Here is a 16437-nt window from a genome sequence, read left to right as displayed (position 1 = left end):
GCTGGGTACAAAGAGCGGATGTACATATCCACGCAAATGGATTTCACACATTTTTGTTTTAAAGAGCTGAAATTGGTTGAAGCAAACAAGAGGGAAGCCAAAACACTGTCTTTAGAAAGTTAGTGAACTTCTGTCCAACTGAGCTACACAATCTCTTATCGCTACCTGTGGCTCCGGAGACGAAACCTCGATGGTGCTGAGCTCATCCACAAAGGATTCGCCGCCATCGTCGAACAGGCGCCGACAACAAACCAGAGTGAACGGAGGCGGCACTTCTTTCAGAAAAGAAACTGCCTCACGGCGGGATTTTCCATAAAGCTGAACTCCATTTACCTAGGCAGAAAAGAGAAAACATGCACCACCATTCAGATATTTAAAAGGATATTGATCAGGTTCTGCAATAAAAATATTCTCTCGTTTACTTTAAACCATTACACTATATGCAATAATTGTCCTCCCCAACTGTATAAAGGTCTAATTTCACTCAGGGATTCCAGTGAAGCTTGAGTGGTTTAGTTAATGTACCCCCTAAAATATACATAAATTACTGTAAGACTGTTATTCCATCTCCAGATTCTGGTGACTTTATTGTTATTACATAGTGGTGATCCATGTCTTCTGTTTTATTCAGCTTCCCTTCATTTATTTCCTGCCCTCTGTGTTTCTAGTCCCAACACCTCCTACAGCAGGCATTTTGGTCTTAATCCCTTCACCATGGTAGTCATTCTTTCTGGGTTCCTTCCAGGTAAGTTATTCACAGCCTCCCCCAATGCACAGACAGGAAAACTGATTTCAGCAGTACTTGACTCTAGTTTAAAGTGCTTTTAGAAATTAGTCCTAATGTCAGAACGCTTTATTTATTAAGCACTTTTCAGTGCCTGTATAAACTGCTGGCTTGACAGCCCACATGACTAAAGTGCTTTTTTCATCAACAGGCATCCCACTGGCAATGCAAACTCCTGCCCACTGTCCCACCCATGTGCCTGAATTACGTTCTACGTGGGCCAGGTTGAGAGTGTTATTCATTCTCCATGTCCCAGTCAATCCATGGTTTCTCTGCCAAGTCTGCCAACAAGGATACCAGTTAGGATCAATGATGAAGCCAAAGTAGAGCTGGTTGGAAATCCCAAAACATTCTGGGGAGGCAATTGGTGTGTTGGCATCAAAAAATTGAGTTTGAGGAAATATTTCACCAACAATTCAAAATCTGGATGATTTTGAGCTGTTCTAAATCAAATGCACCAAGTCCAAACTTCAACAACTGTTGCAGGCTTTAAAAATATAGTCAAATGGATGAAATGAGCTAGATCCTTGAGAGAATATACACAAATGCTTTACACAATAAAAAGAAAAAGCAATTACAATAAGCAATTCAGCAGAAAGTCCTGACAAGTTAAGCCTTATCATCCCATAAACTTTAGCTGCTCAGTGATAACGGAAGACCGCAAGGCAATCGCTAATGATTTTTACAACCACAGATGGTGGTTATGTAAAATAATATTCCCTTCAAAGTGGCTTACTGCAATAATACTCTTTCCTCCCCTCTTTTTTAAGAAACCTAAATATGAAGAGTTTTCCACCCTCTCTCAATTTAACAGTTGGTAGTGTCCACACAAAGAACGTATGTAGGTGTTACACTTGGTTGCACTGTAAAAATATTACATATACAAAGAATGCAGAATTTCACCAAGTGTCAATGGCCTGACAAAACACCCTGATTCTACAGCTACCAAGTAGTGCATATGTCTGCTGAAGTCAAGATCTGCCCAATGTCATTTCCAGTATCTCCATCCCTGTGGATGTGATTTAGGTTGGTTTGGTTAAGATTACATGCCCCGTACTATATCATATACCTGTCTTCCAGAGTCATCACTTTTCCTTAGATAAGCTCAATTCTTCCTCCTTTGCTTTGTGTTTATGTAGTTTAAATATGAGTTATGCTGTTTAAGAACCTACCATTTTCCTCTCAACTTTGTAACACAATTGAGGAGATAATCTAGAGCAGGGTTTCTCAAACTTCATTGCACCGCGACCCCCTTCTGACAACAAAAATTACAACATGACCCCAGCAGCAAGGAACAAAGCTTGAGCCCACTCAAGTCCCGCCGCCCTGGCTGGGGTGGGGGTGGAGAGGGGCGAAGCCAAAGCTCAATGGCTTCAGACCCAGGCAGACTGCCTGTAACCTGAGCCCTGCCACCCAGGGCTGAAGCCCTCGGGCTTCGGCCCCAGGTGGTGGGGCTCAGGCTTCGGCTTTGGCCTTGGCAAGTCTACCGCCAACCCTGGTGACCCCATTAAAACAGGGTCGTAACCCACTTTGGGGTCCCGACCCAGTTTGAGAATTGCTGATCTAGAGTTATACAGTCAGCAGAGCTTGTCAGGAATTTTCCCACAAAATATTTTTTATTGGGAAATGCTGATTTACGAAACAGAAGCTGGTCACAGAAGCATCTCTGTTTCAACAAAACTTTCATCGCAAAGGTTTCTCAGCTCAAGAGAGAGACAGAGAGACATGCCTCAGAATAGCCAATGGCATAGTGACAAAGGCACTCAGCTGGGACATGGAAGACCCAGGTTCAAGTCCCTACTCTGCCCTATTCAGAGCAGGGACTTGAATCTGAGGCTCCCCTATCCCAGGTGAATGTCCTAACTATGAGGCAATGGAGTCAATGTCTTTATCTTGGCCTAACAATTATTTATATGAAGCAGAACAATTTCAACAGGAGAGAGACAGACACATGCAGACCCTGGAGTTATGTCTACATTACAGCAGTGTGTAGAGTACAGACGCTGCACGGCCAACTAGCACAGTGTAGCAGTAGGCAGTGCAGTAAGTAGCAATGTAGACAGGAGGCACTGCTTAGGCGAATAGTGTGCTCTATATGCCTGAACCTCAAGGGTATATACCCTACTTGGCTCTTTACATGCCTCAGCAGTGCCTCCCAAGTCTGCACTGTCATTTTTAGCAATGTAGTGTCCTGCTTCTAGAGCCTTTCCCTGCTGTATGGAGCTACATGTGTAATGCCTGTACTTTACATGCTGCCATAAGCATAGGCATCACCTAACTCTATGGTGCAGTTTGGCAAAAACTCATGAGAAAGGCCTCATTTTCGTTCCACATCAGAACGAAACTGCAAGTCGAAACCTTGACATTTGTTGTGAACTGGAATTCTTGTTTTCTTGCCCGCTAAAACGGCAGATGTTTTCAATGAGCTCTAGGAACTGTAATCCAGCATTGCCGTGACTGCTGAGCTATTAGGCTAAACCGTTAATTAATTATTTAAACAAAAATATCAGTGCAAAGTTGTTGTTTTTTTTAAATGCATTTGGAGTGCTAGTGTGGTGGGAAGTTATCATCTCTCAGCGTTCTGTGATTGATGGACAAGGGCTACTCTATGTCCACCAGCAGACTTGGGGACTCCCTCGCTGCTCTCTTATAGCTGCTGGAGATCAATCTCTAAGCAGGAAGGGTGCCAGATGCCCCATCCACTGATCACTCCATACTAGCCATTCCACCGAAAGACAGTAATGGAGGTTTTAGAACAAAACGGATTGGGAGAGTGACAAGGAGGCAACTGACACCATGAAAACACCACAAGAAAATCAGTTAAAACAGGAATTTTTTGTAAGTACTATGATTCCTATCAAACAGACCTTTATAAATGTTTAAACTTGCTATACATTTAAAAATGTATCTCCCTCATTAATTATTAATCCAAACTATCTCTAGTTGTTATATCAGCACCTGTGTAATGCTGTTCGCTTTAGTTAAGGGACTGTCATAATTTCCATTACAAGCCCCTATTTAAGAGGATTTATAGCTTGGCTGTAAAAACATGCTCTAGGCTGAAACTTGGCATATATAGTTTTAGCCCTAGAGCACAGTTTTGTTTCAGTTGTTTTTTAAGCTACGGGGGGGGGGGGGGGGGGGGTGGGTTAAAAATTATAAAATTCACTAGCGCTGGACATACTTGTGGACTTGTATAAATTGAAACAATTTTTCTTTATTATTTATACAATAAAATTTTTCCAGAGTGTGGATATTTTTGCTTTTAGTATTCAAATTTTTGTTTAATGGCCAAGATATTTAAATAACACTTTCAACATTCCATTAACCCTGTCATGTGGAAATCCAGATTTCCTCTGTTAAGCAATAATACAAGAACATGCATTAGTTCTCAGTGATACAAGTAGGCGTTTTTGGTGCTAAAGGATTAATAATGACCAGAGCCCAGGCCACCTGAGCCCTGGACCAAAGATGAACTAATCTAGCAAAGACCCTGATCCTTTTCTCACTGAAGTCAGTGGGACTTTGTTCTTTGCTGCCACTAGGAGCAGGTCCAGTAAAGCTCAATTTAAGAAGTCTATTACTCTCACCCCTACACGTCCCCACCCTACATAGAGTTAATTTTTTTCATGTCTCAATAAAGAAACAGCAAAAAAAATCAATTGAAAAAAATTACTGTTTTATCCTTGATATCCTGCCATTAAAAATATTTATATGTATTTCTCTAAAGTAAACAGGTCCTCATTCTGGTCTGATCACACCAAAGCAGCACAAGCCCACACCCCAATATCTACTCTGTGCAAATTAATCATTAACACACTCTGCTTGCTCATACACACAAGTTTTGTCTTTGAATTCAATATCCAAGTTCCAGAGAGTGAAAGGAATAACACAAACCATCACTGCAATGTGACTGGCTGCTTGTGGGGTTTTTGGGGGTGGTTAATACTCAGAAAGAGAGATTACCAACCACAGAAATGCAAAAGTTAACTATTCAAAGGGCTTTTACCGGAGGATCGACCCTGCGGCAATCGATGCATCGGCGGTCGATTTAGCGGGTCTAGTGAAAACCCGCTAAATTGACCGCCAATCGCTCTCCCGTCGACTCCTGTACTCCACCTGCTAGAGAAGAGTAAGGGGAGTCAACGGGAGAGTGTCTCCCGTCGACGTTGCGTAGTGTGGCCCCCACTGTAAGTAGATCTAAGCTAGGTCAATTTGAGTTATGCTATTCACATAACTCAAATTGTGTAGCTTAGATCGACTTTTCCCTTTAGCGTGGACAAGGCCAAAGACTCTTAATTCAGGTACAATAGATAAAAAGTATGCCTAATACAAACATCATCATTGCACTCATCTCCTTAGTATCTGAGCACTTCACAAATAATTACATAAACCTGACAAGACCCTTGGCAAGGTAGAGCAGCATTATTTTCCCATTTACCAATGGCAAGACTAAGGCACAAAACAATTTACTGACTTGTCCCTAATCTTATAGGAAGCCTGTGGCAGAGCCAGAATAGTACAGAACCCAGCTTTTCTGACTCCTAACCCCATGCTCCTCCTACCCATTGATTGTTTAAAAGATACTACTGTGCACATGCATTAGCCAGCCTAAAATGCCATAAAAGCATATTTTTTAAAAAAAAGAGTCTGAGCAGAAAGAACAATACTTCATTTCTAGTTCTGTGGACTTTACCTCTAGAAGTTCATCCTCCAGTTGCAGTAGGCCAAGCATAGCAGTTGGACCATCTGGAGCAATTGAAGATATGTAGTGATGTCCATCAAATGTATCAAGTTCAACTCCTAATCTCAAAGTGTGGAGAGGCAATAGCTGCAAAAAATAAGCAGTGCCTATGTTTACAAACATGTATTCCTATATGTAACAAATGCATTCAACTTTCAATAACTGACCAATTCAAATTAAACTAGCTGCACATTAGCATATTTAAATCCTAATTCTGACATAACTAGTGTTGCATCACACAAATTTTGTTAATTTTTCTATTCAGTTAGATTGCTGTTTTTTCCTTGCACAGTCTGTCTTTTGGAAAAACGTACATCACTATCTTCTTCTCAAAAATATCACTACAGTGATAAACTGGGGGGGAAAAAAAAAAAAAAAAAAAAACAGAAGAGAGGTGGATGTATAAGACTGCCCCTAAAAAGAGCACCTGACATCTATCCTCTGTCTAAAACTTGAGTTACTCTCCACTAAAGGCATGTCCAAAAGAGGAAGATCTTACTTGTGACAGCTTCAGGGTAAAGGCACCTGTATTCCCCCTCCATGGTTAATCAAGGGCACTCTCTTTAGGCTTACAGCTCCCAGTCATCACCTCTCTTAGGCAGAGACCCATGTCCCACTCCCTCTTGATCAGGGATTTTAAGGCTATACAGCTCCTTGCCTTCCACTGTGATATGCCCAGCAAGTCAGATTGCCTAAAAAGGCTAGCGTCTGTGCTTTGCTTTCTACGGACAGTTTACTGCCCAAAGTTGTAAGTCACCATACAACTTCTAAGCGACCACATTTATCCATAAGGTAAAAGCATTACAGAGAAAACATTAAAAACAATAAAAGTTCGTACACATATGCTAAAAAAATTATGAGGTCACCCAACTCCAGCCTAGAGCTCTGATAGGTTTTAGTCCTTCAAAACCAACCACTGGGTTTCCCCTGATACAAGTTCATATCTGTCTTGAATCCAGAACCAAAATCCAGGCTGGGTAGATCTGCTATTTCTTTATACAGCTTGGCCCTTTGGTCTTGGCACTCCGTAACAGGTAATCAGCAGACAAGACCCTTGTCTCAGAGCATAGCTTCATAACTCTAGGTTTTTGCATAACCAGAGTTGGAGAATTTGCATTAACCTCTCCTAAGGTATTCCCCAGGAAATCCATGTAACATTTATTGTCCTAAAAGTCTATACTTGTCTGACATATTTTCAGTACAGTCTTTTGAACTTCCAGGTTTTATGTCAGTCACATCTCTCCCCCTAAAGAGATGACATACAATCCCAGTCCACAATAGTACATAAACTTAATAAAGTCTTTCAAGGGTATTGCAGGAAATTGCCACATCTGTCACAGGATCATAATCACTATTTTAGAGAAAGCCAATAAAACCTAACCATACAATCAGTCATCTCATTTCTTGATGACATTTCTATCAGTCTTTGGGGCAGGGAACATCTCTCTGAAGCATCTTTTGCAAATAGTTGTTATCACTTGTATCCATATTTCCACAAGAAATTTCATTGATTTTGTGCTGGCCATTTTCCTAGGGACAACCTCAATACTGTATTCCTCTCTAGTAAAACTCCACATAGCAAATATCTGCAACCATTAGGAAAACTTTCTGAGCAGGCTAGCTGAGGCTCAATCCAGACAAGCTAGCAGGCTGTGAAGAAACAAAGAAGATAGCAGAGATAATCTCTGTTCCCTTGATTTAGGAACTTTGCCTGCCTTCTATCACTCAAGTTCACAACTTGGTGATCTTGCTGGTACCCAGCTGCTTCTGGACAGATGCCCATTTAGGCTCTGATACTGCAGTCAATGCGACACCGTACAGTAGTAAGAGTCCATACTTGCAAATCCCTTACGGCATTAGGACCTTACCTAGCAAAAAGTTTCTTGTAGTCAGTGTGACACTCTGCTCCATAGTCTGCACTGGTTTCCAGGTATTATTCAAGGTGCCACTCTTATAATAATTAATGGAGATATCCCATCTCCTAGAACTGGAAGGGACCTTGAAAGGTCATCGAGTCCAGCCCCCTGCCTTCACTAGCAGGACCAAGTACTGATTTTGCCCCAGATCCCCAAGTGGCCCCCTCAAGGATTGAACTCACAACCCTGGGTTTAGCAGGCCAATGCTCAAACCACTGAGCTATCCCCCCCCTCCCACTCTTGCTTCTCTCCAACTCCTATCCCAATAGCTGGCATCAGCTAAAGCACTGAGCCAGCAGCCCCCAGATTTAGAAGTGAGGGGCCCTAGATTCTTGAAAGTCATGCTCCCCACTTGCCCGACAGAGTCTGAGGAGATTTAGGACACTCTACATGGTCTATTTTCCTATGTGGGGTTTTTTGGTTTTGGGTTTTTCTTCTTTCAGAAAAGGCGTGTGAAGGAATTCAGACCCAGTATACTTAAGCAGCATTGGCAGCAAGTGACAGTATTTCTCCAAGAGGTGAGCTAGAGCCAATGCTGGAACTCCCCCATATTTCAGAAGTATTCATCTCTAGGGTTTTGGTTCATGCCCATCTCAAAAAAAAGAGAAAATGAAATAAGATTCCATACCTTTGAGTATTTCTGGAGCTCAGCATCATCTGTAATTGGCATGTCCACACGAACCACCTAAAAATTGTACACCATGACAATTAAATACTACTAGTATACAAACTTTAATAGAGTGCTGAATTATAGTAAAGGACTGATTATAAGAACAGCCGACAGTAAAATAAGGGGACAAGAAAAAAATTATGCTTTTTAATTCATGTCTTGGTCCACTTTGGTGCCTTAGAGTTATCACCACAAGCTATCAAAATCACATAGCCGGTGACTGGATCTAAATTCCACACTCAGTAACCAGCCCCTCACCTCAGAAAGTCTTGGTGGCTGATAAAGTGATCAGAAAGGGCTCAATCCTTCAAACTCTTAGTAGTCCTATAGATTTAAATGGAGCTGTGTGTGGCTGTAAGGACAATGTAAGGGTTTACATTATCAGACTCAAACCAAACTGTGCGTCATGGTAAAGCGAGGTGTTGCAAAATGGAAAAGAGGCATATGCAAAGGAAGAAAACAAAAAGACTTTGAAAAAGGTGCTGGTCAACCATGATCTTTTATTATTCAGATGGGCCAAATTTTGACATTTTCACCATCACAACCACATTTGCTACAATGAAAGGAAAATTTGGCCCACTGAGCTTCATGAATCAGCTTTACTTCCCATACATATACTGGAAAATGGGACGGTGCTAAAGAAAGTAATGTCAGGCTCTGGCAGTGCAAGGATGGGGATATCTAGCAGTTGGCATGGGTAACTAGAGTTATTGAATCAAAACACAGGCTTATATGGACTTCAAAGTTCTTAAAGGAGTACTAATGGATTGCAGAGAAGGAACCTCCTCAAGACACCTCTTAATGCTACTTTAAATCTTCCAGCAAGACATTTGGAGTGATAGTTCTGCCAAACAGTAAAAATAAGAGTCTCTGAATCAAGTGGACATGTATTGCAAAGATAAACCGTTTTTTTAAGGTCATCAGAAAAGGATGTTGGCTTGAATGCTTTATTTTAAAACGCACTCAGTTAGCAGTCTTAAAAAGCAGTAATGAATACAAAAAAACCCTGGTCATTCCCCCTGTGATGACTCGTATTTAGAAATGTAATCAATCTCTTCCTTGACAATTCTCTAATAAGACGTGAAGAAAAATCTAAAGGGCAGTTAGCACCACAAAGTTACCCCTACCTAACTTGCACTACTTCCTTTTCTCCCAAATACTTTTGATAATCATTCTTCTAATAAAAATGTAAGATTCATTATGAAACACACGACTCATATCCTGAGCCTTTTCTAAGTGTACAATAAAACAAACAGATCATAAAAACAATCATAAAAATGCCAAATATTTTAAGTGGCTGATATGTTACAAATTTTAAAATGAGGTTGATTTAAAAAAAAAAAAACACATTACTCACACTTATGCAATAGTACAGACATAAACAGAACAAAAATGTGTTATAATTAACATCCCTATATTTCATCCTTGAATGTTCAGGGAAAACAAAAAATGCTACTCTACTGATCTGTTCCAACCCCTGAGCAGCTTGTAAAGTTAAGCTCACAGCATTGTAATTTAAAGAAACATAAATGAGTGTACTTTATTGAAGGATAACATACCATGACTTCATAATCAGGTCCCAGCAGTTTTCCCCATTTGGATTTCAACTCCTTTTCTGGAGAGTCTGGGTCTCTTCCTAAAATATAAAAGTGAATGTTAAATTTACTAAACCCTGCCAAGTACATTTACTTCAATAAAGATGCAGCTTAAATAAAATATTATGGAGAATGATCAGAAGAATAAAAATACATTAATTTGGGTCTATCAAGCAGTGCAAATCAGAATAGACTTTTGCAAGAAAACAATGCAAATGTCAGCTACTGCTGAAGTGAAATTTATTCAGTTGAGAAGCATAAAAGGTAATGGTTGCTTTGATGAGATGTGAGTTCTGTACCGTTTAATACCGTAAATAAATCACTCTTTTAGGTTGCAAAGCAAATTTCACATGGCTTTATAATTTGTTGCTGTTTAAACATTCACCACTACAGAGCAGTGCTACCCCCCTTCCCACACCAACCCCTTTTGAGAAGTAAACACCTGACAAGACATTGCCGTTATCAAGGGACTGCATCAGCACAATGCAGCGGCAGACTTTATTTATACATTTGGCAGGTATAAAGGCTTGTCTGGTTTAATTAGGCCAGTGAGTAACATGAGCTTTAATAGAAGCTCCAGTTCTAAACCAGTCTTCCGTGGGAACTTGGCTATCTTGACATTTATATCTTTTCAGCTTTCTTACTTATGCAACCAAGGCAGTATTATAGTCATGTAAGACAATTTGACAGGGCTAGACAGCATAAAATGACTGGCTGCCCTGCATTTGACCTCATCCAGAAGCTCAGCACACATATAAAGTTCCTAGCCTAAGTAATGTTGAGCTGGTAAGAGTCAAACTCTAAAGCAAAATTCCAACTAGCAGCAGCAACTGGAGAATGAATTTACTGAAAACTATTTTTAAATGGCCATAATATCGTCACAAGTCTGGACAAATAACAGAACACTGGTATCACTGACATGTCATCTTACCGGAATCGGAATGCAAATCACAACAACAGCCCTTTTCAGTCTTTAAGTGCGTGCATGTCATTTTGAATGTTGAATGTTTTGTTAAACCGTTAAACAAAATACCTTAGGAGTTGGAAGCGTAACTCCCATTAAAAGTCAAGAGGAATTGGGTGCCTTTGAAAATCTCCCCTTCACTTTTCAATATTCGAGGATAGAACTAACAAATCAGACTTGCAACACAATCCTCATTACATCGCTTTATTACTTGGAATTGTAAGCTATTCAATTATTTCAGTAACAATGGAAGAATCAAATGGCAACAGTTAAAAACAAAGGCTCAGAGTTATTTGCATTACAATGCAACACCCCCAAGAGATCAGGTCTCTATGCTAATTATTTTCCCCTCCCAATGTTGAGCCCCATGTAGCTTTAGATCCCTACCAACCACTTTCTGTCACAGCAGACAGCCAAGTTTACCTCAGCTGCCTAACCAGAATTTCTCTGTATAGAACCACGCAGCTCAGATTCCAATTTGAAGTCTCCATTGTACATATATATCTGACCTCAGACTCAAGAGATGCAAGCACAGAAGGATTTCAGGTCAGATTTAGTCAGATCATTGTTTCTTTATTGAACTATATCAAGAATTAAGCCTGCAATAGATTCTTTAGAGATAGGCTTCTGTAGTTACACTATAGATTCGTCAAAGAACACTCTGTCTTTTTTAACTGGGTCTACATTGAAGTCTCCTGAATTCATGAAATATGAGATAAGTATTGTTCTCTTTAACTATTAAATGTAGGTTTCTGTCAATAGATGCTCTTCTTTAGCCCCACTTTGCTTCATTATCAGGTACAGACTGAGCACTATGTTTACCTCCCAGCTGCTTCAAGCATGAACCATAATTCCACAAACACAAAAATATTCACTTATTATCATGCATCTTTTATCAAACAAATGCCTACCCTTGCCAATGTGCATGGACATCCAGACAATCCTTCTAACTCAGAGGAATACCAAGGAGTGTCATCAGAGTTCCTGCTCCAGTCCACCCCTTAGGCCCTGGGCTGGGCCCCAGCATTCATCTGCGCCTCTGCTCTACTCCATCCAGGTATTTTCCTACCCCAGTTCCAGTCATAAGAGGCTCAGCCGTCTGGCAGAGCCCCAACTAGTTTGCCATTTCCAGGTTTGTCAATGAACAAAGAGAATTAACACAAATGAACTATTCCACAACTGTGGTAAAGCTCTCTTTCTTCAGAAACCCTTGTCAAGTTGTGGCCCCCAACTAAGTTGGCAGGCAAATACAGAGGAATAGTGCTCTCAAAAGGTGAAGCAGGCCCTTCAGGGTGGGACTACCAGGCTGTGGCCATCCAAGAAGCTCCTGTCTGCCCTCAACTGAGCTGGGCTTCCCCATTTTGAGCTCCTCCCTCCATGTCTGACATCTCTCATAGGTGTGGTGGGGTGGAGCCACTTGAGCCCACATCAGCTCATTAACCCTATAATGTTGCCCAATGTGTGGTTTGTATACCCCATCACACCCCCTCCACTTCAAGATGGCATCAGAGGAACCAGGCCAGCTGTCTATGCCCTCTGTCCCTCAGGAAAAAAAAAAAAAAAAAACACAAATCTTTTGGTGAGCCTTTCCAGCTCTATGCTGTACTTGAAAGGCATATGACTAGAGAGACGGGTACTAGTGCATAAGGCAGGGATTCATGTCTTTCACTGCAATTAACCACCTCAAAGGGGCACCATCAGTGTCCAGCTTCAATGGGTTTCCCAGGATGTAATATCAGAGAGACTCCACAGCCCATTTCACCACCAGGGTTTCTTTTTCTATCACAGAACATGCTAGTTCCCAAGGGAATAGCTTGTGGCTAAAAAATAGCATAGAATGTTTCTCTCCATTTACTTCTTGGGATATGATTGCCCTCCAGGCCTACTTCCGACACATTGGTCTGCAAAATAAGTTCTTTCGAAAACAGAGCAGGGTGTTTTCTGTTTCGGGTGAACTGGACAGGCTCTTTACACAAGTGGCCTTTCCATTTTTTTAATGCTTTTTTGCGGACATCAGGCTATCAAACTTTCCAGGGACAGCTATCCTTAATCAGGTCCATGAGAGGTGCCGCTATCATGGAAAACCCTAGCACAAACCGGCAGTAATAACCTGCAAGCCCTAAGCATCTCCAGACCTGTTTTTTGTGGTCGAATTTGGGCAGGCTTTTAAGGCCTGGACTTTGTCTACAGGGATTGGACCTGACCTTTCCCCACACGATATGCCAGTCAGATGATGTCATCCTTCCAATTTTACACATTGCTGGGTTTGTGGTTAGGCTGGCTTCCCACAGGGACTGGAGGACAGTGGCAACTAGTTGCAGGTGGGCTTCCCAGTCTCAGCCATAGATGACCACATCCTGTAAATAAACTGCAGCATATGAACCATGAGATCGGAGAACTTGGGTCACTGGAGCCATTGAAATGTCACTAGGGCACCATGGAGGCCAAAGGGCATAGTCCTTAACGGATATAAACCAGAGCAGCAAAGGCAGTTTTCTCACATGATTCTGGTATGAGACAGATCTGCTAGTATCCCTTGGTAAAATCTAATGCTGTACTATATTGAGTCTCACCCTTCTGGATTAGTAGTTCAACCACCCAGGACATAGGATGTGTGTTGAATTTGGAGATCGCATTAACTTTTCTAAAAATCTATACAGAAACTGGATCATGCCATCCAGTTTAGGGACCAGGACAACTGGGTGTCATCAGTCGCTGTGGGATTCTTCTGTGACCTCTAGCTCCAACCTGGTGCAGAGCTCCTGTTTCACTGCATCCCACATTTTTTGGGGAAGCGGTAGGGAGTTCTCCCAGGTGCATTGTCCCCGCTCTATCTGGACATGATGTTGAACAAAGTGAGTTCATCCTGGCTGGGGTGGAAACCCCATCAGGAAGGCATTCATAAGGTTACTCACTTGGACCCTTTGCTCTGGATGGAAGTTTTCCCCCAAATCTGTATTGAGTCAGGGTCCAGGAATGTAGACGTTTGGGGTCCCAATTCTGGCTCAGATGGATAAGAAGTGCTAAACAAGCCCTCCCGGTCCTTCCAGGCCTTCAGGAGGTTACTTTGGTAGATCTGCATTGTCTTCCTCTTGTCTGATTTCATAATTAACAGGCCCCACTTGATGTAATACTTAATATGGACCTTAATGCTTAGTAAGCAGCTTGGACATTGTGCTAGGGAGCAGAAGTACCCAGGTTTAAATACACACATATGCGTCCCTTTGTTAAAGGCTCACTATTGGGCCAGTTGAGCACTTAAAGAGATTCTCTTTGGTGAAAGCCCCCAGGATTTCAAGCCTCTCCTAGAGCTTTAGTATGTACTGTACAACATTCTCTGTTCTAGGAGCCCGCTCATCCCACATTTCATGGACAAAGTCTAAGATACCCCAGGTAGTCTCTCATATAAAAGAGTTCAAACAGGAAAAATCTAGTAGATGACTGGGGTACCTCCGAACTATCAAATAAAAAGGAGGGGGATCAGTTGATCCCAGTGTCTAGGGTATGCAGTAATAAACTTCTTTAAACATCCTTTTCAGGTCTGGTTGAACCATTTGACCAAACCATCGGTCTGCAGGTGATTGATGCACGTTTGTAGGGTCTTTATTTTTAATAGTTCACAAGTCTCCTTCAACAGATGGGACACAAAATTAGTGCCTCAGTTGGTTAGGATTTCTTTAGGCACACTGATGCGGGCAAAGACCATTAGAAGTTCTGCTGCAATAGTCTTTGCACTGGAGCAGTGCCATGGGACTGCTTCCAGATATCAGGTGGCATAATCAGGTCTGACCACTATGCATTTATAACCAGATGCACTCTTTTCTCAGAGTCTGAGCAGATCCATCCCGATTCTCTCAAATGGGAATGGGACTAGTAGGGATTTGGTCACCCCTCTTTAGGCCCAATGAGCTGCCACTTGGGATATAAGCTACAGAAGTCTTTGACTTCTTGGTGAATTCCGGGTCAGTAGAAGCAGCCTAGAATCCTGGCCACAGTCTCCTCATGCTGAGGTGGCCTGCAGTGGAGGCAGCATGAACCAGCCACATGAACTTGCACTGATGAGACCGGGGAACGAGGAACTGCGATCAAATTTCACGAGTCGGTCGGTCTCTCTCCTGCTAGTATATTCGCTCAGGCCGGAGCTTAAATTGTGGGTACTGCTCTGCTCGATGTGGGTCTATTACCTCTCTGTTGTCCACTGACACCTGGTCATAGGCCTGGCTGAAGGTCTCATCCTCCCTCTGATCTCTGGCCAAGTTGGTCCCTCTAGTTAGGATGCCCCAGTCCTATTGGGGCACTGGCATCATTTCATCACTATGTGGGGCTTCTGAGGGAGCATCGTCTTGTCCAGACACCCCAACTCCAGGGTGTAGCTCCTCACCTATAGCTACCAACACCCCAGGGACTGGATCTCCTGAGTTAGCCTCTCTGGGCAATCCAGGGCTGTCTTAACTCCACTCAGTAACTCAGAGAAATACTCCCAATCTTGTCCTCAGATAATGGAGTAGGTCAGCATTGAGGCCAGCCCTGCTAACAGGGGCCTCCTGTGTTCCCCTACAGTCAACTGCATCCACGCATTAGGATAGGGTTTAACCTCCCCATGGACACCCAGTAAGAAAATAATTCCCCCACCCCCGTCTCAGGATTCAGGATCAGGTGGTCCCAAACCAGGGTCTGACCACACCCAGAATCTACCAGACTTGTCACCTCTGTCCTGATTATCCAGATAGGGACAGTTAGTTTAACCAGAGTTTGCTTACAGACGTATGGTCCCTTCTGGCTTTATAAAATATGAATCTATGAACCCCCTTTTTCTGTTACAAAATTATGGCCTGAACCTGAAAAGGGTTGAACATCTGAAACTCCCAGTGGAGTCCGATATGCACTTCTATGACCACCATGAATGCTCACTCAACACCTCAGGATCAGGCTCTTAATGTGTTCAGTTAACTGAAAATTAAGACCATTCCCCCACACCCAAAATAATCCCTAAATTCACATGTCCATATTTGATGTTTTGGGGCTCAGCCCATTAAAGAGAACTTCCTGAAAATTGAAAAGATTTTTGGATCTATAGGTTTGGTTCAAGAGTATCTCATTCCAGTGCCTCCACCCAGTACCATGAGATTCCTTCCCCCCAACCCCCAATTTTTTGGTCACTTCTCTGGGTTGGTTTTTCATGGTTTGTGGTACATGCTATATTACACAAGGCCTCAGAAATGGAATTGTTTCCCAGCAATGGTTTGCATTAGCAGTAACATTCTATATCTTCAGAACTTTGCCTCTTTACTTTCATGTAGTTTTTCTTCCCCACCTTACTAGCATTGGGTTCCTGGAATACAATGCCTTTTTTGAGGTGTGTTTAAACTACAGAGACTTTACCAGCATAGCTCTGTTGGTATAACCCCGTAGCATAGACATAGCCTACACCGATGATAGGGGGTTTTCCATTGGTGTAGGAACACCACCTCCCCAACCAAAGTTAGCTCTGTCGACAGAAACATTCTTCTGTCAACATAGCTGCTCCTACACTGGAAGCAGGTTGACATAGCTATGTTGATCAAGGGTGCATTTTTCTCAGCCCTCCGACCAATGTAAGTATTCCAGCCTAACTTAAGTGTAGACTAAGATCCCTGGAACTTTCAAACGCTGACCTTTTTCTTTGTCTTGAAGATCTCCCCTTCTCACAGGCTCACTATGTAGCGATGTGTCCTTCACTTTGGATTAAAGATTTCTCAAACAGCATAGCTTTTTGATTTCTCCA

The 16437-nt window shown here is 42.1% G+C and overlaps 1 protein-coding gene across 1 annotated transcript in view; it reads right to left on the bottom strand.

Moving 5' to 3' along the window:
* PATJ (PATJ crumbs cell polarity complex component) overlaps nt 1-16437 on the bottom strand; it is a 210458-nt gene that overhangs the window by 169425 nt on the left and 24596 nt on the right. Inside the window, exons 13-16 of the mRNA XM_065409300.1 lie at nt 9674-9750; nt 8073-8129; nt 5481-5615; nt 166-333 (exon numbers count right to left, since the gene is read on the bottom strand). Of these exons, the coding sequence (XP_065265372.1) occupies nt 166-333; nt 5481-5615; nt 8073-8129; nt 9674-9750 (437 nt within the window). The remainder of the gene's footprint in view (nt 1-165; nt 334-5480; nt 5616-8072; nt 8130-9673; nt 9751-16437) is intronic.

This window comes from Emys orbicularis, chromosome 8, assembly GCF_028017835.1.
Source record: "Emys orbicularis isolate rEmyOrb1 chromosome 8, rEmyOrb1.hap1, whole genome shotgun sequence".
NCBI lineage: Eukaryota > Metazoa > Chordata > Testudines > Emydidae > Emys > Emys orbicularis.
The sequence above is the reverse complement of the archived record's forward strand: the minus strand, read 5'-3'. Positions and strand labels throughout refer to the sequence as shown.